The 26,729-nt window shown below is 39.3% G+C and overlaps 1 protein-coding gene across 1 annotated transcript in view; it reads left to right on the top strand.

The window, feature by feature from the left end:
• Nucleotides 1-26,729, top strand: part of LOC138205419 (collagen alpha-2(I) chain) — a 110,128-nt gene that overhangs the window by 56,152 nt on the left and 27,247 nt on the right. The window contains exons 7-36 of the mRNA XM_069161437.1: nucleotides 2,160-2,817; nucleotides 6,845-6,889; nucleotides 7,235-7,354; nucleotides 8,637-8,675; nucleotides 8,777-8,830; nucleotides 8,913-8,966; nucleotides 12,177-12,284; nucleotides 12,420-12,473; nucleotides 13,210-13,263; nucleotides 14,157-14,201; nucleotides 14,790-14,843; nucleotides 15,309-15,353; nucleotides 15,517-15,570; nucleotides 16,033-16,077; nucleotides 16,187-16,240; nucleotides 16,347-16,391; nucleotides 17,502-17,555; nucleotides 18,191-18,235; nucleotides 18,321-18,374; nucleotides 19,277-19,384; nucleotides 19,774-19,827; nucleotides 21,004-21,057; nucleotides 21,165-21,209; nucleotides 21,462-21,515; nucleotides 22,524-22,568; nucleotides 23,632-23,685; nucleotides 24,234-24,287; nucleotides 24,375-24,428; nucleotides 25,550-25,603; nucleotides 25,838-25,891. Of these exons, the coding sequence (XP_069017538.1) occupies nucleotides 2,160-2,817; nucleotides 6,845-6,889; nucleotides 7,235-7,354; nucleotides 8,637-8,675; nucleotides 8,777-8,830; nucleotides 8,913-8,966; nucleotides 12,177-12,284; nucleotides 12,420-12,473; nucleotides 13,210-13,263; nucleotides 14,157-14,201; nucleotides 14,790-14,843; nucleotides 15,309-15,353; nucleotides 15,517-15,570; nucleotides 16,033-16,077; nucleotides 16,187-16,240; nucleotides 16,347-16,391; nucleotides 17,502-17,555; nucleotides 18,191-18,235; nucleotides 18,321-18,374; nucleotides 19,277-19,384; nucleotides 19,774-19,827; nucleotides 21,004-21,057; nucleotides 21,165-21,209; nucleotides 21,462-21,515; nucleotides 22,524-22,568; nucleotides 23,632-23,685; nucleotides 24,234-24,287; nucleotides 24,375-24,428; nucleotides 25,550-25,603; nucleotides 25,838-25,891 (2,311 nt within the window). The remainder of the gene's footprint in view (nucleotides 1-2,159; nucleotides 2,818-6,844; nucleotides 6,890-7,234; nucleotides 7,355-8,636; nucleotides 8,676-8,776; nucleotides 8,831-8,912; nucleotides 8,967-12,176; nucleotides 12,285-12,419; nucleotides 12,474-13,209; nucleotides 13,264-14,156; nucleotides 14,202-14,789; nucleotides 14,844-15,308; nucleotides 15,354-15,516; nucleotides 15,571-16,032; nucleotides 16,078-16,186; nucleotides 16,241-16,346; nucleotides 16,392-17,501; nucleotides 17,556-18,190; nucleotides 18,236-18,320; nucleotides 18,375-19,276; nucleotides 19,385-19,773; nucleotides 19,828-21,003; nucleotides 21,058-21,164; nucleotides 21,210-21,461; nucleotides 21,516-22,523; nucleotides 22,569-23,631; nucleotides 23,686-24,233; nucleotides 24,288-24,374; nucleotides 24,429-25,549; nucleotides 25,604-25,837; nucleotides 25,892-26,729) is intronic.

The following is a 26,729-nucleotide window of genomic DNA, read 5'->3' on the forward strand; positions in this document are numbered from 1 at the left end:
CTCATTCATGCGTTTGTTACTTCTAGGCTAGATTATTGTAATTCCTTGCTGTCAGGATGTCCAAATTACTCATTAAAAACCCTGCAGCTGATTCAAAATGCTGCAGCAAGAGTACTGATGGGATTTAGCAAGAGAGATCATATTTCTCCAATTTTAGCTTCTCTTCATTGGCTTCCTGTGAAATCAAGAATAGAATTTAAAATTCTCTTGATGACTTACAAAGCTCTACATGACCAGGCTCCATCATATCTTAGAGATCTTATAGAACCATATAATCCTAGCAGAGCACTTCGCTCTCAGTACGCTGGTCTACTTGTGGTTCCCAGAGTTTACAGAAGTAAAATGGGAGGCAGAGCCTTCAGTTTTCAGGCTCCTCTCCTGTGGAACCAACCAGCTCCCAGTTTGTGTTCGAGGGGCAGAAACCCTCTCTAGCTTTAAGATTAGACTCAAAACGTTCCTTTTTGATAAAGCTTATAGTTAGGGCTGGCTCAGGTAGACCTGAACCAACTCTTAGTTATGCTGTTATAGGCCGAGGCTGCTGGGGGACCTCGTTACACAGAGCTTCTTTTCTTTCCTCCTACTCTTTAACTGACTCATACCTCACCATCCTTTTCTCTCCCATATCTTTTTCTTATTGTCTGTTATCTCCATTCAGTTCCCTCGCTCGCGTAGTTTCTCTTCTTTCTTTTGCAGATGTCCCGTCATGGAGCTGCATGTCTCTGTCCTGTGCTTGTCGTCTCCACCAAGAGTTCTTCTCTTGTATCTCTACGCTGTCCTTTTCTCTCTCTGCTCTCCTCTCACCCCAACCAGGCAGATGGCCGCCGACCTCTGAGCCTGGTTCTGTCGGAGGTTTCTTCCTGTTAAGAGGGAGTTTTTCCTTCCCTCTGTTGGAGGTTTTTCTCCCTTAAAGAGGAGGTTTTTTTTCCCTCCTAGCTTATGTGGGAATTGTTGAATTGTTGGGTTTCTCTATAATATTGTAAAGTCTTGCTGTAAGGACTTTAATGTGTTAAGTGCCATGAAATAACCCATGTCGTGATTTGGCGCTATATAAATAAAATTGAATTGAATTGAATTGAATTGAACAAGAGATAATCAGAAATGCATGCTTCATTCTGAATTGAAGAATTTCAGAAGTGCAGAGTTTCAGGTATTGCAATGGAATTTGAAAAAAGGTAGAAAATGTCCTTTGATGGTTCAGAAGAAGAGAGCTTTATTGTCATTGTTTACAACACAACAGCAATGGTATCCCAACCACACAAGTGGATGTAATACCTGACCTGACCCACAGTAATGGTCAAAAAGCCACCAGAGGCTGTAGCAGTTTGAAAAGATAAAGTGCTCACTGAGGCTTACTCGAGCTTCTCAGTGGTTTGGCTCCTTCAGGGAGCACAATGTGAACCAACGAGATCTTAATGAGAGACAGAACATTCAATAGTTAAAAAAAACCCGGGATGTAGTGGTGTTCGGATTTTTGATGACAGATGGGTCAATGGTAACTGTCTTGGAAAGATGAAGAACTAATTGACTTGAAGGGAGATGAAATGATACCAGATGTCAGCGAAGAGCTGACAGTTTTGCTCTGCGGCAGTGTTTCTTCTGTGCTTCAGGCCTGTGGTCGGGAACATATTTCACTCTTTTAAGAAGGACAAGTCTCATGACAACACCAAGATTTAATGCTTACTCACTGACTTTTCATTAATTCTCATGAAATTTAGATTTAACGTGCACATGGATGGAATGGGATGGCTTATTATTCCGTAATGTTTTCAGAGATTTTTTATTTTCTCTGAAAACTGCTTTTTCATTGATAGATTTTATAGATGTCCAAACTTTCAGGTGACATATTTGATTATTTGTCCATTGCTGACCTTGAGGTACATAACTCAGTCAAGCACTATTTTATTTACCATTGTTTCGTCTGTAGTGGTGGTTAGGAAATTACAAACTGCAATAAATTGATGTTCATGTCAGTATTTTCAGTGGTTCTCAGACAGTTCACCACAATGACGCAGAGCCACATAATAATACCCCACACAGTTACTAACATCTAACATGATACAAACCATAAAACCACTGTAATAATGTCTGGGAGATGGACCATGGATGAGTCATAATTCTTATTTTGTTTCTCAACAGAATGCATTCCTGCAACGAGGGAGTCCTCGAGGGGATGGGACACTGCCTTCAAGACCGAATCGCAAAGGTTCAATCGGTCGAGCAGATGTTTTTGTGGTGGATGAGGACACGGACTTGTTGGATCCGATTTTCCAAAATGGCGGACAAGTAAACCCTCAGTGGAAACCTTCCAGAAATGGACCTAAGGGAAGCCAGAAGGGGAAGCCTGAGCTATCGTCTAAAAATGTGGAAGAGAACATTACCACTGAGAAGAAGACAGATTCTAGTGGGAGGACTCCATCGCTGTTCCCCAGAAAACCTACCGATGATATCATTGACTTGGACGTCGGAAATTCCCCTAAGAAGCCATCGTTGGTAATTCCTGTGCCTCCTAAGATTCCTTCAGGTCCCGGAACATCCACAGACTCTGACAAACCAGGAGAGGAAACAGAACAGGTCCAGACTGTTTCACCTCCACCTCATGTCATCATACCTGCGGCATCTACAAAGTCAGTAGTTGTCGAAGGGAGTCCTGTCACCACGCAGAGCACTACACCACATGTTGCTAAACAACCAGACAAAGACCGACCGGGAATTGTGACCATTGTATCCAGAGATGGAGACCTAGCCTTGGGCTCAGATGGCAAAATGTACCGTCTCCAGAGAGGGACACCGGGCAGAATGGGTCCCCCAGGGCAGGAAGTAAGTGGTCTTCTGGTCTTCTTGTAGCTTTGATACCCTTGTTTCATTGCTGTTGTGTGTACCGAAGCACAATCTAGGCATATTTTTCTTTAAATGACAGTAAAGAGAATTATCTATCGGTAGCTCTGCCCGATATCATCTGGTCACTGAGAAATATGTTTTCAGTTTTTTTTTTTTTTTTTAATTTAATCTTTATTTAATCAGATTTGACATTTAAAATCTGTTTTCAAAGAGACCTTAAAACAAGAAACATTCACAAAAAACAAATCGGCAAAACAGACAAAACAACAACACAATGAACAATGAATTAAAAAGAAGAATCATAAAATAAACATCTGATTATAAAGCTTCAAAATGTTTATGGTCCACGTAAGTCTCTGGTTTGAGCACAGTTTACAGTTCTATTTGAATGGTGCAAAGCACCTGAAACCAGTCCTACCAACATTATTGTGAAAATGAGGGATATTTAAGGTTAAGTATTTACTGGGTCATTTACTGTACTTTGGAATGAGATAAAAGATGTGAGGTACTTTACAGCTTCAACAGCTTCAAGAGTTTTATATTTCAATAACATGAGGTGGTTGTTTCTTCTTGACGGCCAGGAGGTCCATCTCGTATGACGATACAGAATAGCTCCATGATCAAGGACAGAGTTGACTGTTGACTGTGCAATCATTTTATTGTTGCAAGGAGGCAGACATCCTGTAGTTCCATACCAGTATTAGCCTAGTTTCATTTTTTTCAATTTTGAATCAAATGTTAAATAAGAATCTCAGATGTCAAGCCTAATTCCTGAGTATTTCTATGACACAGTAAGAGTCAGTAATACTGAAAGATATGGACAATACTTGGCACTTGGTGTTTTCTCCCTTTAAAACTAGTCTTTGTTTAAGAAATGATAATTGGAAAACATCAAAGTCATACTGAAGATGAGTCGGGGCCTGGACTGGGGTTGTACCTGGGTATACAACATTGTATCATCAGTAAATACTGTAAATGGACATTGACATTACCAAAGTAGATGTGTCCTATCAGAGCTTTCTGTAGATGGAGGAGATTTGAAAAAAGTAAAGATGAGCCGAGTGAATTAAGAAAGTGTGACGACTGTTTATACTTTAAAGCTTACAAGAGCTGTGCTCCATCAGCTCCCATCTGAATTCGATCAGTGGTGCTTGTGCCTCTTGAAAATATGTTGATCCACATGTCTTTGATGCTGTGATGTGAGCACTCACAGAACTACACACTTAAGAGGCCTCAATAGTTTATCACAGCATTACTCAATATGACAATCTTAACCTCCGGCCGTCGAGTTATCTGATTGGTGTGGAGAAGTTGAGTCAATTCATACTATCCAGTTGCAATTCTTACCTGGTTTAAGAGGCGGGTCACTACAGGGACTGCAGGGCAGACAGAACCAAAAGCAGACAGCACATCTGGTTACATCTGGAGTCACGCTGCCATAAAATCCACAGGATCACTCAGCACAATTACTGTGATTGGAGCCGGCTGGAGGGAACAGGAGGGAAGACATCGTGTTGGCTCCTCTCTCCTCATGTACAGCATCTCTGGTCTTGTTCACTTATCGTGTTGTACAAACGGCATTTCCAGAGCGAATCTGTGATTAGTTAATTCTCTTAAACCTTAATTTAACTGACAAATGTATGAAGAAAATATTTGCAATGTTTTTTTTACTGACCAACTTTATTGTATTTTTAAATATAAACAAATTAAGATTTTTTTTTTTTTTTTTGCTGGAACAAACTAAAAGAAAGTTGGGTCGAAGGCATGTTTACCACTGGGTTACGTCGCCTTTGCTTTTAACTACAATTTTTAATCATTTGTAAACTGAAGATACAAACTGTTGCAGTTTTGCAGGTGGAATTTTTGCTCATTCTTGCTTCATACAAGATTTCAGCTGCTCAACAGTCCATGGTCAGCGTTGTCTGATTCTCCTCTTCATGATGTGCCATTCATTTGAAAGGCAAGCCAGTCAAGCACACACACTCTGTTTCTATGGAGCCACACTGTTGTAGCACATGCAGACTGAGGCCTGGCATTGTCCTGCTGAAATAACAATGAACTTCCCAGGACAAGATGTCATATTAATAGCAGTATGTCTGTAAAGTCCCAGTCTAAGTCTCTACATCAATGGTACCTTTAGACATGTGCTAGTCACTGATCCTGTGGGCACTGATGCAGCCTCACACCATGACAGATGACTGTTGCAACTTTCACTCATAAAAGTCTGGACGGGCTCTTTTGTTTTTGGTATGGAGAACTTGACGACTGTTTTTCAAGGAAACAAGCTGAAACTTGGACTCATCTGACCTCAGCATGCGTTTGCTCTGTTGATCTGAGATGAGCTCGGGCCCAAAGAACTCAACAGGGTTTCTGCATAGAGATGATGTAGGGCTTTCAAATTCCACATTAGCGTTTCAGGTTGCATTTCTTGTAACATCAGTTTTATGAAGTACTTCAACCAATATTGCTATATTTATCAGAAGAGCGGTTAATGCAGTCTGAGGGCGCAACGGTTACACACATTCTGCAGTTTTCCAGCCTTGTCCCACAGAGAGATTACCCCAGATTCCCTGTATGTTTTTACAACATGATGTTTGGATGGATGGTGAAAGACGTGAATTCTGGGCAATCTCGCATTGAGGAGTGTTTTTTGTTTTTTTACTTTGTTACAGTTCTCTCACAAAGTTGGATACAACATGGTGAGCTAAGACCCAAAGACTGAGCCTTTGGTGGAAGCCCCTTTTTATACCCAATCAAGATACTTTCACCTGTTACCAATTCACCTCCTTATTGTGGAATATTTCAAGAGTGCATCTTAAATGTTTCATGACTTTTTTACTATTGTTTAACCTCTTGTCCCGACTGGTTCGTGTGTTTTGCAGTCATTAGATTCTAAATTTCTTTGTTTACAAAAAACAATTAAGTTGGTCAGAAAAACATTGAAAACACATCTATATGTTAAATAAAGATGTAAGATAATTGATAAATCAGATTCTTGCTTTTCCTGCAAAATATCCTTACTTTTTCAGAAATGAGGTTTGTAGAATCAAGTAGAATAGAATGTAAAATTGTGTTTCAGGGAAGCACATGTATTTCTATAGTATTGCCACTGAAAATACTTTATTCTGATTATTGAAAAGAGTATATAAATGGCACATGTGGTAAAAACACAACAAAATGCCTCAGACATTAGTTTGTTCAGTTTAACCAATGTTCAAATCAAAAGTTGTAATAATAACAGTTGCATCTATTTGTCTGCTTGCTACATCACCAGATAATAAGTAGTAACTCTCGCTGAAATAGACCCAGCATATGACTATAATCAAGCTCTGTGAAACTGATTAGTGATTGGTCATTATATAAATGAGGTGGTACACTGCAAGGTGTCCTGTTGATGAAAATAATGGACTCAGCAGATAACAGTTTTCTTTGCCTCTGCTTCATCCATCATGACATGATGTTGTGCATTATTACTGAGTTATTCCAGCACACTTCCAATACAAGCACATTTATTTATTTACATTTATTTATTTAAGCTGTATAGGATTGCCAAACCTGCAGGCAATTGATTTTCAGGATTTGTCCACAGCAAATATGTCAGGAGAGTCACCGAATTTTGCAATCTGTCCAGACCTGCAGGAAGCAAAAAAAAAGGATGGTTTGAGCTACAAATATACAGTTACAAGCACGTTAAATGTACAATTACTTTATCTATTTGAATATCCCAATACTCATATATTAATCTTTGTGTTTGATTGGCATACAGTAGATGTTGGAAGGTACATCTGAGAATAAACAAACTGTGATGATTCAGTGTTTTGCTGATCCCTCAGGTCACCTCAAGAGAGTAGATGGAAAGTCTTGTTTTACTTTTTTTTTTTTTTAAATTTTGAACAATTCTGTTCTGTAGTTTTGTATTTTGAAATACTTCATATATCTACGATTTTCCATCTCGAAGACTGCTCTATCCTCTTTTGACTCGTACTGAGAATAACTGTTTCCACAGGGCTGCCCTGGTGATCCTGGCCTCCCTGGGTTAAAAGGTGACAAGGTAACAGAAGCTTTGTTTATGACCTAATAACCTATGCCGATGTGTTCAGTTAGTCCTCTGGAGTCCTCAGGATTTAGGTGCACTCTTAATCTGTACACCTCTGACATTGCATCCGAGGTTGTATCTTGTTTTAAAGCTCAGTTTAACCTTTGACATTTTACAGCTATAAACTCTGGCCCTCTCCACTGGAAAGTTAAGTAATTTATGCCAGCGCCCCAGTGTTGTATCAAATCGCTTCTATTATGTCATGTTAAAGCAAGACCTTACTCATGATACCTATCATACCTTCCCATATAAATTGATTTGTCGTGCCTAAATATGCAACTTCCTTTTCAATGACCACAGGGTAAGACCGGCCCTGAAGGAAGTCCAGGAAGCAAGGGGGAGTTAGGACCTCCCGGACCACTGGGTTTACCAACCTTCTACCTGTGGAAGAACACTGCTGAAGAATGGGCTGCTTTCCAGGTACAGTGTACTTCTTTTATTCATTACAGTGATTACAGTAGGTTGCAGAGTCCCTCCAACTGCCCATCTTTGGGCTTGAAAAAAGTACCACTACAGTATTAACTAGTTGTAGAAAGTAACTGGAAACACTTTGTGAAATTAAACAACCATCCGATGTCCGTTGGTTGAACCGTAGGTTAGTCATTCAGTCAGTGCACCACTTTGTTTCAGATGGAAGTATTAATAATAGGTCCCCGCAGCATGACGTGTAATTACTTTGGTATCCATATTTTTCATCTTTTTTTCCCCATACTTCAGTTTATGACTCAATTACAGCAAAACTAACTAAGTTTGTGTGAATTGCTAATACTTAAAAATTAACACGCTAACATGCTGAACTAAGATGGTAAACTTGGTAAACATTGTACGTACTTACACCATCAGCATTCTGTAATTTGTATAACTGTATAGTGTGACAGCATTGTAGTTTTTTCATCTCATTTAATTTTGTCTTATTCTAAAATGTAAGCATTTGTACAGCATCTTTTAGATGCAAAGACACAGTCTGCCTTTGGTTATGTATTAAATTACATTCTGGAGCATTTAGAAAATATGCTTTTCCTCCCGAAGGGGAACTATTCCACCTGCCTATGTTTTTTTTCTGATGAGCTACGTTAGGCAGTTGAAACTTTTTGGTGTTCCTTCAAACATCGAATTGTCACGAGCTGAAGTCCTCAGAGAAGCAGGTGTTCACATGTTCTTCTTTCTTTCAGCCCTCAGATCATTTATTGTCTGAAACGTAAAGACACGCAGGACATTAAATGATCTTTCATCAGATCCCCAGACTATCTGTTAAACCTTTGACCCCACAGTTACAGTGCGTGCAAGCTGGTCCTCTCATCTGTTTAATCTCTCTACATTGGCCACAGCTGTATGTTGTATAATACCAACACACATACTCACACACACATGGTATGTCAGCGTGATGGAGAACTTCAAGTCGGTTATTGAAAAAAGATGAGAGAAATAAAAGTCTGTAAGGGGTTTGTGACGGCGATTTGTTACTGTGTGCCTGCTTTGAACTTTATCTGGACAAGCTGTAGAAGTCATTCATAGACTTACATTCAATCTGAATGAGGGTCAGTGATAAAGCAAAGGCAATCTGCCTGCTTTAACTATTGTCACTATTGAGTGTTATAAAAGACAATGAAATTAATTTTAAGTTATGTATTAGTGCCATTTTTCTTGATGTGTTTTTATTCCTGGATCTGTAACTCATCCTATGTTTCCATTCTTCCTGCAGCAAACCAATTTCTACCAGTTACTGCGCTCTGGTTGGCCTGTAAGTATGCTGTGACGATTCATAGCCTGTGGTGGTCATGATTTATTTATTTTGTTAGTTCCTGTGAACCTGAAGCTGGTTTCTTCCTTGTGAGCTTGCAGAGTAATGAAGGCCCTGCAGGACCACCTGGAGAGATGGGCAAGCCCGGAAGACAGGTTAAAGATTGGCTCCATTCATAGTTATTACTGCAATTGAGCAACATGAATATGTATATATTTTAGTGCTCTTTTGTCTCAGGGGCCGCCTGGTGAACCTGGTGAGCGAGGACAACCAGGGATGCCAGGAGAGATGGTAAGTAGCTAAACCAACACTTCCTGATCCAGAAGTTACTAATTATGAATCAGTTCAAACTAAATACGATGTGTCAAACCCATGGCATTAGTCTATGGTATATATGTATGTATATGAATGTTATGGCTGAGAGGACTGTCAATCAAGGCCACCTCACTTGAAATGTTCTTCTCTTTAAATGTTAAGTCTTAAATATTTATTTCCCTCTTTAATTTGATGAGTTTCTCAAAATATAAAAATATTTATTGAGTTTTGTTGATATTTTTTCTTCACTGAATGACAAAATCATAGGCCCATTTTGTGTCTACTGAATTCCAATTCACTTAAAGGCATAGTTTGCATTGTTAGAAGGGGGATTGTATGAGGTACTTATCCATACTCAGTGTATAGATGGGGGTTGGTACGTCCCCAGTTTGGGGAAGAAAGCTGTACCGCCACAGAAGCAAAGTAAGTACTGCTGCGAAAGGGGTCAGCAACAAATGTCTTCTAGCCATTTAAAAATCAATATCAGTTTAAGTGTATCCTGTATTATATAATATTTTCACCACTTTACCTTGCCGTCAGACAGCCCTTTCCAACGCGTAAGTGTGCTGTAATTTCTATCTATTCTCTCTTCAAAGTGGTTGGTGGTTAGTTTGTGTTATTGTGTGACTTTGTTTTTAGTTCAGATCTGAACTAATGTACAAAAACACCACCAAAGTCACCCAATAACACAAACAAACTAACCAAATGAGGCAGTGGAGCAGCAACTCCTGTGTTCTGTAAGGTGAAATGACCAAAGAGCTTTAAAGAGCTTTGAAGAGATATACCGGTTTTAGTTCCCAGTCTGAAAGACCTGTCTGATGGCAAGGTGAAGTGTTGAAAATTTCAAAGTGTAATGAAGACTTAGATTGATATTCATTTATTTTTTATTTTTAGATGGCTAAAATATGTTTTGTTGCTGACGCCATCCACAGCAGTACTTAGCTTAGTTTCTGTGCTGGTTCAGCTGTCTGCTTATCCAAACCGGAGGCTTGTCGACCCCCGTCTACTACACGTGATGAACTGACTAAAACTCAGTACTCCATAGAGCCCCACTTAAAGCAATCCAAAATATCCCTTTATAAATAATCTAAAAAGTTTTACATTTTTGAGTCCACTATTACATTGAATAGTAACATTGTAAATATTTTGTGCATCATTTTATGGTCATTTCCTCTTCATATAATCTGACATATTTGTTGGGATGTTGATCAAAGTATAAAATACTGTATATTTCAGTCTGATTAAACTATAAATGTTCATATAGCATGTTCCACAGTAAAGATGGAGTGCTAAGCAGAATTTAGTGTAGTATAACTGGTGGAGCAGAGTGAGTGTGGTTAAAGGGAGTGGGTATTTGGAAACCCTCTGTGCGTGAAACTCCCTATGATGTAACCACTCGTATTTACAGAATAAGCTATGAAAGTATTTTTATTACTAAATTAGTTCCATATTTTTTTGTAAATTCGATTATACTGAGGCAGAGTTGATCAAATTTTCTAAATATGTGTTGTGTTAGTTCGTAAGTTTCACATTCTCTCACTGGGACCTGTTTTTTGTCACTCATAGTTTTTTGCTGAATTGCATGAAATTGGAAAACCTCTGACTTAATTTGTTTAAGTGAAGGGTTTTTAAAGGTAAATTTAACTGCATCTCAAAAACCATCTCAGAATACATAAACACGAGTCGTGGAAGTCCACTGACCGTACGGAAAGTGGACGCCGGTGCCATGTATTGTGTGAGGTCTCAGCTGGGTAATGAGAAACAGTGTGGTCTGAGACCGTTGGAAATGCATTTAGTCGCCTTTGGAGTCTGTTCTGCTAAGACCAGAGGATATTGATCTACTGTTTGTGTTTGAGTCACTGTGTAACTTGCATGAATGGAAGCACATTTTTGTTTGTGCATAAAATAAACACACCTACACTTTGTTAGCTTACGGTCTGACAGCATCAGACACTGTTTGTTACAGTAATTACATGAGCACTGCCCACATGTGTTTACATCATTGGTTCCACAATAGTCTGCTCCATCACCAGCAAGCAAACATGCAACGTCAGGGAAACGTTCAGTTCGTGTCTGTATAATGTCCGTTGAGTTCAGACTCCCGGCTGTACGTCTGGGGACATTCAAAAAAGGTTCAATATCTGAGCGTCTCAGTAGGACCTATCTTAGACGTCTGTGGACGATGGGTGAAGATAATCACATTATCATTAAAATGGCAATGTGGCATTGTAACAAGTGTTGTTTTTTTTAAATATTTTTTGTCTTGGTCCACCTTGAACCCACATCCAAACATGAGTAACCCAACAGTGTTTTTACAGCATTCTCCGAACAACCAAGAACTGCAGTCAACCCAACAATGTGTTTCTGGAGACAACTCAGCATTTTTTTGAGTGTCTATTATGTTGATATCCAAGTAACATCTGCAGTGAATGTTAACGTTCCAAAAAGACACTACAAAAACGTTCATTCTTGATCCTCAGTGGACGTCATTTGAACATTCGGCAAAGATGTTAAATTTATAATTTTTGGACTTGTCTGTTGCATTGGGTACTGTTGTTGCTTAAGTCCCAGTGAAATGACTTGTTTCATTCTCACGTTTGGTCATTCATTCTGGTAATATTTAAAAAGTCAAGAAGAGCTGTAGGATTGGATTTTTTGATCCCCATTCAAGTTAGCATCGGGGTAAACTGGAAGTTAGCCGGCTCAGCTCCTGTACATTAATATACAGTTAAAAATGCATATAACCGCTTACAGGGATGTTATAATGTGTTTATATGTCTATAATGTAACACTGTCCAGTGTGAGCACAGCTGTCCAGTGTGAGCACAGCTGTCCAGTGTGAGCACAGCTGGTTTATCCATTCACTGAGGATCTGGACATGTTTTCCACCTGTCTTCAGGCAGAACTGCTGCAGTGTGTTGCAGACAGTGTGTTGTTATTCAGGTGATGCCTTGTCTGCATGATGAATGGTTCCACTGGGTGATGGAGAGAGTACAAACTTCTAATTTATAATGTTGCTCCCCCAGTGTGAAGTTCCCCACAGCTGTAGAGATGTATTTCAGATATGTTGTATGTTGTTAGGTGTGTCCGTTAATGTTATTTTAAAGTATCATATAAATAAAGGCTGATAAAGAACTAGTCCGTATCAACAGTGGCCGGTCTCTGATAATCTATGTTGTTTGACAGGGTGATCGGGGCGCCGGGGGTCCTCCAGGACGAGCCGGGACCCCAGGGAGAGACGGGGAAAATGGAGAGGATGGTCAGCCCGGGTCACCTGGTGACCCTGGATCACAGGTGGACATTCAGACATTCTCTTTATGTCAGCAGTTAAACATCAGACAGAATAAGCACGTATGTTATAGATGGTATATTGTGTTTTCTTTCGTTCATCTGTTGAAATCTTTCCGTCTTGTGTGTCACTGACATCAGGGCCCGTGGGGATATAGAGGGGAGCGAGGGTCCAAAGGGGAAAAAGGTGATGAGGTGAGGAATAAAACAGCACAGCTGCTTTTGTAAGGAAGAAAAATCAGTGACGTGATTTACTGTTTGTGACATTATACATACATGAAGTCAAGAACATATGGTTTGGTATGGCCACCTTTTTAGCTGTAGTTTGATCATTTTGTACATTTGCTGTAGTTAGGTCTCTTTCATCCAAAGCAGCTTCAACCAAACGGTTTGATTCGAGCTCTGTATAGTGACTATACAATATCTGTGATGATACAAAATAAGGATGTTTAACCTGCTTTCTGCAACAGACCCCTGATGTATTCAGTCTTCACAGGAAGACTGACAAAGGTTAAGCACTCGATAGTAATTAGATGTATAGAATTTTTGTTTAGATCGGGTGCAAAAAGATGAATGTCACAGTTACTGACACAAGCCATCAGAACATGTGGCCTTGCTGTAACCTACAAATCCACAACAAGGATGCAAAATGATTGCGGGCCTTTATGTAGCACTTTACATTAATCAGAGAATATGGTAGCTACATACCTGAACATCACAATCGGGCTAAAAGATGCTCCTTTGATAATACACAATACATAATACACATCTGACTACGTCTCCTGTAGCATAGCAACTGTTCTCCAAAGGAAGGCACTGATTTGAAAATGAATCCTTTATTTAAAATTGATTGACACTCCTGTGTACAGGATAAGACAAGAAAGAAAATTCTTGCACACTCTACTTTTTTTTCTTTTTTCTACCATCACAGGGACTTGTTGGCCTCAAGGGTCCAAGAGGGGAAATTGGTGAACCTGGTGAGAAGGTACTCTTTGATGCATTAAGTCATCATTTTTTAATTAGAATTAAACTTTCCCCTGAAAGCAGTCTGGTCCATTGTGGCTCACTCTGAAGTGCACCGATGACCCAAAGCATTATGACCACAGGTGAAGTGAAGAACACTGCTTATCTCTTGACAATTAATCATGTCCGGGGTCTGGGATGTAAAAAAGGAATCCGTCTGTAGGATTTAAATATCATCCAGTGGTAAGGTTTAAAATTGCAACCAACTGAACATTGCTCTCCTCACCCTCCCTATCCAAGAGAGTCTCGCATTAGCATATTAGCGTTTACGACTGCAAACGATTCCCTATGGAGGGTGGCCAGACCCATATTCAGGAAGTGAAAATGGTTCTGGTTCACACCAGGCTAGTGGGGTGTGTGAGAATTGGGCAAGTGTAAAGACCTCACTAACTTTGACAAGGGACGAGTCGCTATGGCTAGACGACCGAGCTGGAGCATCTCCAAAATGGCAAGGTATGTGGGGAGCTCCTGGTCAGCCGTGCTAAGTACTCAGCGACAGTGACAAACCATGAACCAGCGACAGGATGTGGAGTTATGTCCAAGAACCAGTCTGATCTCCAACTCAGAGTTTACAGGCCTTTTCAGGACCTCCTGCTAACATCTTGCTGCCTGGTACCACATGGCACCTGCAGAGGTCTTGGAGAGTCCATGCTACAGTGAGTCGGAGCCGTTTTGGCAGCACACCAACCAACAGCATGTTAGGCAGGTGGTCATCATGTTTTGGCTCCTCTGTGACATTTCAGTGAACATAGTTTACTTTAAAAGAGACAGACTGTACTGCCCACAGCTCTTATAATATCTGTTACGGCCCAAATACGTTGTAATAATCATCCACTGCGTTCTATCCTTGTGTAGGGCGCATCTGGTTTACCTGGTCAACGCGGTCCTGTCGGACCACCAGTGAGTGTCCTGTACTTTATCATTATAGGATCGTTGCCAACCAGAAATATGCGTTTGGATTTTTACATAATATTTATAACATCCGCAAGGAAAGTAGGTGGCTCATAAACAATGAGCTTTTCTCTTTTATCTATTTCATAAAGCAGCTTAATGCTTTGAGAACTTCAAGTACGTTCTTCTGGACAACATGCCAGCACATTAAAGGGTTAATTAAAACAACATGAATGGCACAAACAGCTGTCCTTGTGTGATACATTTCTTTCACATCCACCCAGTGTAATGTACAGGGAGCAGAACAAACTGTAGCATTATGTGTTCTTGAATCCATTTTAATCCCGAATCCAGTCCCCCTTTGAACTGTGAAGTCCAAACAGCGAGGCGCTGACTCCCATTTTACTCGTTGGTCTATTCTTGGTTTTACTTTGATTCTGCTTGGCAAGAAATATGAATGTCTGACTCACAACAGTAACAGGCTTTCCGACCAGTGGACACTAATCTGTATCATTAATCCTCTCTCTTAATACACTGTTTTCTATGTATTTTAATGATACTTTGATATCAAGTTGACATCTTTAATTTTCTCTGCAGGGGCCTCAGGGGATCCGAGGTGGCTCCGGGCCAGAGGGGCCTCCTGGGTCTGATGTGGGTGATGCGCTGTCCAACTCCAGTTGCACAAGAAGTTTTCACTAGTTTCTTAAAAGAAGTTGCCTGTCTTTTGTTCGTGTGCACTGTCATGAATGGTCTTTCTCATTAAAAATAGTAGCTGTTCAGTGCTACATTACTGCTTCATTGTATTGCAGTGTTGTGATCTTAACATTTAAAGGATTAGTCCGACTAAAAATCCACATTCAGACTTTAAGTAATCCCTGTCAACTAAAACAAGTGGCGTTTGTACTACAGCCAAACTACAATAAACAATATGCTTTGTGTGTGATTGGCTTTTATACAATCTTTAATATACTTAAGAATAAATTAGACGCATGATTAAAGTCTAGTTATTTCCATTCTTACTAAACAGTCTTAGTCATTTAGAGGGAGTCTGAACTAATTGACATTGAGGCTGTGTCGGACAGTGGATCATTTATTCTGTTTCGTTCTTGTCTCCAGGGGGAAAGCGGACTGGACGGCCCCCCCGGTCAGCCAGGGCTACCGGTAAGGAGACGGACAAATCTGATAAAATATTTGTCTGTTCATGCCAGTTCCAAATGTACGGATGATGACAGTTTGCGTGTGTGTGTGTGTGTGTGTGTGTGTGTGTGTGTGTGTGTGTGTGTGTGTGTGTGTGTGTGTGTGTGTGTGTGTGTGTCTGTCACAGGGAGCACCAGGTTTTACAGGACAAGTTGGCGCTCAAGGAGTTAATGGCTCAAGGGTACGATTGCATCTACATGTATTTATTTAAACTTGATTTCGTTGCATGTTAAACATGATTTCCAATTTATCTATAAAAACTGAAATGTCAAAAGAAGTGAAAAAAAAGTCCCAACATTCAGTGTACAATTAAACAAAAGAGAAAAGCACCAAATCTGTGTATTGGAAGCTGGAAATGTTTTTGATGTCTAGGAACTAATGCATTATACATTTTTTTTTGTTCAAGAAATTCTCTGATGATTAAGAAAAAAATTGGTTTAAAACCAGCAGAATTTTTTTTTTTAATTTTGATTCCAGCAATGATTCAAAAAGTAAACTTTGTAAAATTAAAATGAAACACGTTAAAATGTTTTGATTTGATGATACTTTATCAAAGTAATGTTTTATACACTTCAAACTGAACATCCACATTGAGTTTACAGGTAACATCATTGGTGTATAAATAGTTTATTGTTTCTTTCAGGGGGAATTGGGACCTGCTGGCAGTGTTGGCTCCAAGGGTCCACAGGTACAAATTTTGTTTGGTTCTGTATATACTGCAGTTATTTAACTTTCTGGAAATGTTTAGAGAATGTGTTTGACAGAAAATGTCTCCCCTTCCTTTTGTTTTTATCCAGGGGCCTCCAGGTTTAGAGGGACAGATGGGACCTCCAGGACTCAGAGGACCCCAAGTGAGTACAGTTCAAGGCGAAACTGCCGGTAAAAGCTTCTGAGTTGTCGGCGATGCTGTTTCATTCAAAGTGCAGGATGTTAATGTCAATCTGTGCATCGTAACAGGGCCATCCAGGACTGCTAGGAGCTCCTGGGCCTAAAGGAGATCTCGTGAGTTTGTTCTCATTAAGTTAATTCTAAATCTCATTTTCACACCTCAAAAACATATTGAAACTGTAAGTGTTTTAAAAAGCCACTCCATCAACTCACTGACCAAGTTTGGTTTAATCAACGTATTAATGAGTGCTCCTGAAAAATAACCCAGACGTCATCAGGGTCGACCAGGGATGGAAAGTTTGAACCACTCGGGTGTTTACGAGAGAGATGGTGTTTAATTAAATAATACCTTCAAATGGAGCTCTTGAGCTCGCAGTTATGTCATGGAAAGTTGTGTCAACGGTATTCTTGGCGTTGAAGTGATTAGGTCATGAGAATACCGTTGCCGGGCAACAACAACCGGAAAGACATTAGAAGCCGCCCAGGCTAATAATGTAGCAATCTACTTCAAAGGCATAATGACAGAGGGTAAAGATGAAGGACAAGAAACATTTTCCTCAGATGTATTATTATAATATGAAGATAAACTCTAAAATATTTACGAGAGTTAAAATGTCTTAATTTACCATCCAGCGAAAAATGAACTTCCATGACCTGCATCATTTATGGAAAAGTCAACTACTCAGGAACTCTTCGCTTTCAATAAATTCTGAGGCCTGAGGTCGTGAGTACCACAAGAGTGGAGTGTTCAATTAGGCTCTTCTCATGAACATGGTAAACACGACTCCATTTGAGGGCAGTAGAAGATGTTATCAAATTTGCATTCTGGTAAATATAGGCTCTAATATTTATAGCCTGACCCATACTAGGGTCTAAAAGTTAGGATATCTTTTACTTTTCTGCTTTGATTTAGTCTCTTCTGAGCCTCCAACTTTGCTGTAGTGCAAAACTATATGTTCTCAATTTAAAATGTGTTAAATATATGGATTTTTGCCTATTTTTAGCCTGTATTTCATATTAAAACAACTATATTTCTTATTAAATCAATTTAAAGATATGTTAATTCTGCATAGAAGCTCTACGTACATGATAGGAAGTCCAACAAAGTATATAAACGTTGGCATTAAATGCAGCTGTAATTCTGATCATATAAGGTCAGAAAATACAGTATCTTATTGTTGTTCTCCCTTCTGTGTTGTTTTGTCTTTTTCCTTTTTACACCAGGGTCCTGTGGGGCCGATGGGTGCCCGGGGGGACCTCGGCTTTGAGGGGCCGATGGTGAGTTCCACTTAAACACTTCACAACACATTTAAAGTTTTGCATCATTACATTGAAGTCATGCACTTGCTGCTACAAATAATGTACCAGCAGCTGAGATGAATGTAAGAGTGTTACGAGTGAAAGAGGACATTGAACTCAGTTGTCTGTAGACTTTTGTACCTGTTCCTGTAGCTTGTGTCACCACAGCAGCTGAACTTCACAGTTCAAACTTACAAATTGTAAATTACTCATTATTTCCACATTATTCCTTTAAAAGCCTGGTAGAAAACATGCCGCAGCCTCACAGTGCCATCTACTGGTCAGAGTGTCTCAGTGGACAGATGACGTGATGCTGTGAGACACTAAAGCCACTATGTTTCTTCTTCACTCATTCCACAGACGAACTCTGTACTCCTCCAGAAGTTTGTTACTCTCCAACGACCTCTGACTTGTTGATATGATTGTCTTTTCTGTCACCCGGAGACTGCTCTTCACGTGCTCAATGACTTCCATTTTATTTATCCCTATTGTTTTGACCAATAATTTGCTTCTGAATTTGCTTCTTATTCTTGGTGATTGTTTTATTATTTTTAAGTGATTACTTAATCTTCACTGCCAATTTAAAACAACACACTGTCATGTTTTTTTTACAGGGTGCTCCAGGCAGCAGAGGTCATGTGGGTTTTCCTGGAGTGACGGTATGAGCTCATTATAGATTTACTGTCATAGTTCCTTCATAACATGATTGGTTGAGCCCTGCTATAACGGTTTTCTTCTTAACAGGGTAAAAGAGGACCAGATGGGGACATGGGTGATCCCGGATCCAAAGGAGACAAAGTAGGAAACTGTAACCTTTTCTTTGATTTCCTTCACAGCAGAAAATACTGCTTTGTGTAAAGGAACATTGCAAAATATTTGCTTATTTGCTTTCTTTTTGTGAGTCACATGAAAAGATTGAGGAATGACTGGCCTTAGTTAGAAAAATACTTTTGCACATAATCCTCATAAAAACACATTGCCTCATAGAATAACTATTAATATGAACAGATTTGTGTATCACATTATTTAAGATAATTGGTGTGTGGAGTTTACCAATTTTCTTGTAATTAAATTTTTTTCAAAAGCAGTCCAGACCTGTTGCACACCTCACATACAGACAGTTGGCCTTTCTCTACGGGGCAACATGTGAACTTAAATTATGATGAGTACACTGAGATTATTGTTTTATTGTGTTATTACAGAGTTCAGTTGTAGTCAGGAAAAATCTCTCACTAAGACAGCTGCCTCATGTTGCTCTGTGTCCAGTGTGACATCATCTACAGCACTGTTGACTTTAATATCATCCCATCTAGTAGCTCTATGACTGTCAAATAACCACGTCGCATCTGAGTTGTAATAAAATATACATTGTCGGCAGCTGTTTTATTGATATTTTATAAGAGACACCCTAATATGGAAGTTTTAGCGGAATTGTTTTTGCCAATCATGAAATCTCATGAATATACTTTTTTATTTTTTATTTTACTAATGTGCTTTGAAATGATATAACTTTTGTGAATGTGTTGTTGCTATTTTTCCTTATGGACCCAACGTGTAATGGTGTGTATTTTACTAAAATGTCAAACTCCTCCCTGAACATCTTGTATACTGAATTATTTAGAAAGGCCTTCTCAAAGTGAGTATAAAAATAAAATAAAAATAACATAAGTAAGCAGTATGGTTTTCTGTTTTTCTTTCAGGGTATTCAGGGGCCAGCAGGCATTAGGGGTCCTCAGGGAGAGAGGGGCCCCATTGGCTTCCCTGGTTTTACAGGAGTAATGGGCCAGCCGGGCCCTCGAGGCATTGAGGTACAGTGTAAATGTTTTACGTAACACTAATCACCATCTACATTAAAAGCTGTGCAGGGAGGGCGATTTTTGACATGAAAAGAAATCTTTGAAATCAATGTCTGTTAGTTTTTTTTTTTAGATGTATCTATGCAAACAAGTAAAAGAAATACATCATTATCTTTTTTTTTATATCTTAAATGAAATACTAATCCATCACCAGTTATTTTAGAAGATTTATAACAAGTTGAAATGCAACAAACAAAACATAACAAAAAAAATGATATAGCATGGTATATGCAGGATAATATTACTTGTATATGGCATGATCTTTTAGCCAGGAGACATAAGGTGCCTGGTGAAAGTGAAAAATATGATAAGCTTGACTGATTTTATATTTCTTCATTCAGGGCACAAATGGTGAAACTGGCCCACAGGGAAAACAGGGCAGCCGGGGGTTAAAGGTCAGTGATGATTTGTGCGTCTGAACACCAAGAAATGACTTCATGTGTTGGTCCAAACGTCACATTTAACAGTGTAACAGTAGAGCTTCCAATGGGCTCCTGAATGTATATTTAACAAGCCGGTGTTATGAAGTGAATGAACAGTAACGTGAATTTAACTGGGACGTATAGTAACTGTTTTTACAATATATCATGTTTTCAATGGAAAACCTTCAGCCTGCAAGTGAAACTGAATAATCAAGTAAAAGAAAATGAGTCTTTGTTGGAGTCACTTGTCACAGCTGGAGTCACAGCTTGCTGACAGCAAATGTTAAAACAAAAACAGCAACTTTTAGACATGAGGTAAAATCTTAGAAAACATTTTCATGTTTAAAGAGGTTTAAGAAGCAGACTCTGTTCACAGTTTCACTAAAAGCAGGTTAAGCATTATGAGGATGACATGCTGACAATCAGCATGTTGGTTATCATAATTTTTTTTTTTTTTAAGATATTTACAGAAAGTAAATATAAATAGACTCTTAAAATAAAGGAATTCACAAGTGGGAGCATCAAAGCTGATGCAGCAAAATCAGAGAAATCCAGAATTTTAGTCTGGACAGTGTTGTAAAAGAGTTTTTTTTCTAGCTGGTAAATTCCCAGCTCAAATCCTTCAACAATCACACCTCTAGTCTTTAATACAGAAGTAAGAACTGTAGTCTTCAAAGCCAAACTGATAACACTAAAACTATGACCTCATCAGGATTATTTTCTCAGTCTCAAAGTCCTTCAGGACATTTAACTACTGTTTTTATAGGCTGAGTTGCACTAACCAGGATAAGACTGAGATGTCTTAAATTGATGGAGTACCCCTTTAAATTGGCAGCATGATGACTCACTTTTTCTGTAGTTTCAGCAATTCTTCAATTATAAAAAAGTTATAATTTCAACAAAAAATTTACCTCATGGCCATTATTGTAAATTCAATGACATTTCTGTATATAGTTTTTGCATTGATGCATATAATTTAATAACAATATCATTGATTTAATTACATAAAATTATGAGCTAAATTCTGGATATATCTATTTATGTGTTGTGAAAATAAGTTAAGGATGTTAAAAATGAATGAAGTTTATGCTGGATAATGATGCTGATGATAATGATGCCACAGCTACTAATATCTGAACCTCCTTGAAGGGTAACAGAGGACCAGATGGGCGCACTGGCAAACCGGGCCCCAGAGGGAACAAGGTATACCACACTTTATTTGTATCTCATCGTGATTGATGTTTGTGTTAGTTCATGTGTATTATATTTATTTCATATTGATCTCTTCTTCCCGCTTTTCTCTTCTCCAGGGTTGGATCGGACAAAAGGGCCACACGGGCCAACCGGGCCCATCGGTAAACCTTAAGTCATTTCTTACAACTGAAATGTACATTACAATCTTTTGATTTCTATTCAAAATGAATCATATTTCAGCCCAGAGGATCTGAGGATTGGTCTGAGTTTACTCTTTGCACATTTGTGTATAAATTCCTGCTACACATTTCTTTTGGAAAACTGTTGTGTGTGTGTGTGTGTGTGTGTGTGTGTGTGTGTGTGTGTGTGTTTGTTTGTGTTTGTTTGTGTTTGTTTGGCTGATTTCCTTCCAGGGTTTGCCGGGGACACCTGGACCAGAGGGAGCAGAAGGAAAGCCTGGTACACAGGTTCCCATTCTCTATCATATTTCAATCCCATCACCTGAAAATGCTGTGTTTGTGTGCATGTGTCCATGCGTGGGTATACATGCCTGCATGCATGCATGCGTGTGTGTGTGTGTGTGTGTGTGTGTGTGTGTGTGTGTGTGTGTGTGTGTGTGTGTGTGTGTGTGTGTGTGTGTGTGTGCGTGCGTGTGTGTGTGTGTGTAGACTTGTTTTTATATCCCAGTGGGGACCTAAACCGGAATGCACACCAGCTGATGGGGACTTGTGTCATCATGGGGACAAACACTGATGTCCCCATAAGTAGAGCCTGTTTTTTGAGTTTTTCGGGTTGATGTTAGACTCAGGTTCATGTTAGGGTAATTGTTAATGGGAGGGTAAGGGACAAGGGAATGCAATCTGTCAATGAATGTTCCCACAGGGATAGTGAAACAAGACTGTGTGTAGGTGTGTATGTGTGTATGTGTGTATATGGTTCATATACTCCTGTATTATACTGTGCTCCACCAGCATTTATCTAGTCCCACTTTTGTCTACAGTAATAGAGCGAATAAACTATATTCTATGGAATGCAAATTGTAAGGAGTTACAGTCCATACAAAAAAAAAAACCCTGCCAAGATGGATGTACCCTTAAATTGTCAAAACTGAGTGAAAAGGTCTTGTTTGTTGCTAACTTTAGGTTTGACAGCAGGAGGCAGTCTTTGTACAGTGCATCCGTACAGTGGTAAGCTGTTCAGTCAGCGATGCAAAACTCTGCAAGATCTTATATTGAAAGCATGTATTACACTTGATTTGTTTAATTCTAACAGAGGGGCACGTTGCACAACATTTGCATCATTATAATGAGGTTTATAATTTCTGTATTTTGTCTTTTCGTTTTGAGAAGACTTGTACGAACAAATTAATGAGAAAAGCTGAAAACAATTACAGGAGTGTACTTGCACTCTTATTGACCTCTGCTGCTGGCAGAAAATTGCATTGTTGGTATTTTCTCCGTCTGTGCCTGTTTCAGGGTCCCGCGGGTGCAGCTGGCAGTGCTGGCAGTAAAGGATCGACGGTAAGACTGTTACCCGCAGGATGACCTCCACTGCTGATGACTCCCTAACCCCTGCTTTTTGGGCTTTTTGCCACAACCTGCGGGGCTCAACAGAATAAAAGCACATTATTACAGTTTTATAAGACAACCCAAGATTAAAAAAAATTATGGTGGATTTTATAGATTTATAATCAGGCAATAAAGATGGTAGCAAACACTTCCAAAAAACAAAGAAGAACGTTTTAACAAGACAGAACAGAGTCTGCTACCAGACAGTTAAACATCTCAGGTGTGCTGACTCAATGTTTTAAGCCTGTGGCAGGTCAGAGTAAATAACATACTTACACCACTGAACATATTTCAAAACCTTAATCTGCTGCTATAACAGGCTCCACTCTTCTGGAAAAACTTCCCACATAATTTTAAAGCAAGTCTCCTGCTCCCATTCAGCCATAAGATCAGTCCAACACTGATGCTGGGCATATGGGCGTGCATTCAGTCAGTGTTCCAATTAATCCTGAAGGTGTTGGATGGGGTTGAAGCCACAGCGAAATAAAGGCCGGCCAAGTTCATGGGAAAACACTTCTTTTTGCAGCTGGTTTTCTGGGTTTGGGATTGTTATAACATCAAGAAAGAGTCTTCCCCAAACTTTTGCTCCAAAGTCAAATATTATCTGTTATCATGTAGCATTTAGATTTCCCAGAAAAAAGACCAAATGTTTTGCCTCAAAACTCTTGATTTCTTGAGAAAAGTGGATTTACTCTTTAAAAGTTGCAGATCTACTGCTGCTGACCAACATGTTTTGTAATACCAGTTTCAGAGTCAAAACTCCTAATTACCAATCCATTATCCACAACGACAATTAGAGAAGCCTCAGAAATCGCCTCTTACAAAAAGGCCAAGACACAATTTAATGACAGATTAAATTACTATTAGTGAATGTCATTTAAACCAGTGATTTAACAGCCCACTGCACCTCTGTTAAATGGAGGTAATACATTGTTTTGCATTTGCACTTTATATTATTAGTTGACTTTGCAGTTTTTTCATGTTCTTGTGATGCTGCCGCTGCAACTTTTTCCAGGGCTTTCAAGGAATTGCTGGCAAGAGAGGAGCGGATGGCCCAACAGGTTCTCTGGTATGCTTTGTTGTGTACATTTTGAAGACAGAAGACTACTAAGGACATTTTTTTTTTTCAGATGTCATGGCAGATATGCAGGAATTTTGTTGGAGATGAACAGATCCAGTGAGGCATGAAGCTCACATAGATTTTTTAATCTATTTGTTGTGAAGCAAATACTTCAGCCTACAGGGTTTGTTAGGTGAATACAGGAAATGTACAAAGTCTAAAACAGGACTTTGTCTTTGTGATGCTGGGGGGTGCTGTGCTTTGGGGTAAGATGAGCAGTTTCCGAGGCCTCTACTGTTCATGCTACAAGCTAAGCTAAATATATCACTGTGAGGTTGACTTTCCAATTTAATTTCTGGTCAGACAAAAAACAACTGTATTTGCAAAAATGTCAGAGTCTCCAGATTTATCCCATGCAGCATCAGCAGCATCCTTGTTTTTCCTATCAGTGTTGCCATAAAGTTCATGGTGTGTGGGCTCGTCTGTGCAGTGCTGTTAATCTGGTTGGTCAGATAATAATTGGCTTTTTGGTTGACAGTGTGTTTTTAATCTGACAGGGGCCACCAGGGAAGACGGGGCCTCCGGGCTCAACAGGACCCCCAGGAGACAGGGTAAGAAAGCAGATAGAAGTCACGACCTCCATCACATCTACACACAGAGAAATCTGTTACATGTGTGTCCTGTGTGGTTTTTCTCAGGGTTTTACAGGGAAGCCAGGAATGGAGGGACCTCAGGGCCCAGTAGGCATGTATGTAAGTGATTCTTCAGATGGGTAGATACAACGATTGCACCGGCACCACTTTACACAGCACGACTTTATTCATATAGACACATTGTACATAAATACTTTGGATATATTCTTGAGGAAATTATCAACTTGTTGAACACTAATCTGTGCAAAAATACAGGCAATTTTCAAAAATACATCCATTGATTTGACAATCTAAAAAAATTAGGCCTATATTTATTTTTAAGACTCTTTTCAGTCCAGCTCCACACAGATCAACAAATATATGCTGTGTTTAACTGCTAGTGGAAGACTATATACAGTGGCCTATACATGCGGTGGACTTTGTTCTTCTGCTGGGGAAACAGCCAGTCAATTTAATTTGTGCAGAAATACAGACAATTTCAAAAAAGAGTCAAGAATTTGACATTGATTTCAACAAACTGTAAATAAATAAAGCCTATATTTACTTTTGAGACTCTTTACACTCCATCTCCTCACAAATACACAAATAAATGTTATGTTTAGGTGCTAGTGGAAAACCGTATAACTATAAAGTAGCTTATAATGTAAACATATGGTTGAAGTAAGCCACAGCTTGGTGGTGGACTTGTTTTTCTGCTGGGAAAACAGCCAGTCAAGGCTACACTAATAGGTGACTGTATAGATATATTGTTTTCCACTAGCACTTGAAGGCAGCATGTATTAGTATTAGTAGTCTGTGAAAGAGTCTCAAAACTCTTCACAAAATATTTAACATGATCAGTGCCGATCAAGGAATCCGTGCACACGCGTAACAATCTGCAAATTATTTCAAAATATTCTTGACATTTGTATACACAGGAAGCTTTTAGAAAGCGATCAGATCTGCTGAAGTTGAAATTAAGATCTGTACGTAAAATATAAATATTTATTCAGGAAGTGATGTGTGCATTTGTTAAATTATTTTGTTCAAACTGATTGTTTGGACTGTTTGTTTATTGCAAAAATTGCACGCAAATGGTTGTACACTTTTGTAAATCTTACTTTTTATTTAAAAATCTGGTAATACACATTTGTGACCATTTTGATTTCTAATTTCTGGTGCTGGGCAAGCGTTTATGACATTAACTGATAATTCATGTTGGCTGTTCCCTCTACTATCAGGGTATCCAGGGGAATGTGGGCATGCGAGGGACTCCAGGTTTCATCGGAGAAAGGGTAAGTTCATCCCTCTCTCACTTATCTCACCTAAACCTTTTGGTTAGAGAGAGCTTCTTTAATGTAAGACCATGGAGGGAAGCTTAAAACACAGTTTTGTACAAGTATATTAGAACAGTCAGTGACATGGAAAAGTGAAGAAAGTTATTGACTCATGGGTTAAATTTCCTGTTTATGGTTGTGAAAATCATTATGACAATCTCGATAACACGTTTTTCTGTCCCTCTGCACCAGGGCAAGCCAGGTTTACGAGGTTTACCGGGACCTGTTGGGAAGCTGGGCCCTTCAGTAAGTGTCTATAGTCTTTTTTTGTTTTTTCTTTCAACCCCTGGGCTCTATTCAGGTTATATGAGAGGAGGACTGAGTATTGCGCAGCAGATTGTATGAGGACAGCAGCTATGATGGGGTCAGCATGGAGGGTTTGGTAAATAAAAGTAGACCAATGAAGTGTGCAGCCAGTGTGCAGGGACTGCCAGTTTATGGAGGCGAACAGGTCACAGTGATTGATTTTGTTTGGGGCTCTGGTGGAAAATCTACTGGTGGGATGGCACGTTCAGGTGACAGGACACATAAATTGCTCCATGTAATAATTCTAATCTGGCCCCGACTGTCCAGACTGAGTGCCATATGTTCCAGCTGTGTTCAATAATTTCCATTTACAGTAGATATTTATGTCACTCATCTGCAAATCACCAAAGAACACAGATTTTGGATCAGTGGGTAGTTAGGTGAGCAAAGCCAAGACGTAGAGGTCTTTTGAATGCAGGAAATGCAACAGACCTCTGACACAGATAGAACTGAACTCCAGCGACATGAAAGTTAGATAAGTGACAGACAAATGAAATGTAAAGCTTCTCTAACAGAGTGTAGAGAAAGGCAGGGATGCACCACAAGCTTCTATACAAACATCTGCTGTATCCACAGATAGAAGAGGCAGTGAATTGAGTGAAGCTTTCCTTTATTCTTTGACATGTCTCGACCAGCAGTGTGTCACTTTTTTTCTGGTGTGTAATTTTTTTTTAACAGTTTTCTATCCATTTGAAATGAATTTATATTGAAGAGCCGATCATCTCTAAAGCATATGTCATGCAAGAGAGCCAATCAAAACAAATGGAAGGGTCAAAGT

Source organism: Embiotoca jacksoni, unplaced genomic scaffold (genome assembly GCF_022577435.1).
Source record: "Embiotoca jacksoni isolate LCO1_2020_lvr unplaced genomic scaffold, fEmbJac1.0.p SCAF_10, whole genome shotgun sequence".
NCBI lineage: Eukaryota > Metazoa > Chordata > Actinopteri > Embiotocidae > Embiotoca > Embiotoca jacksoni.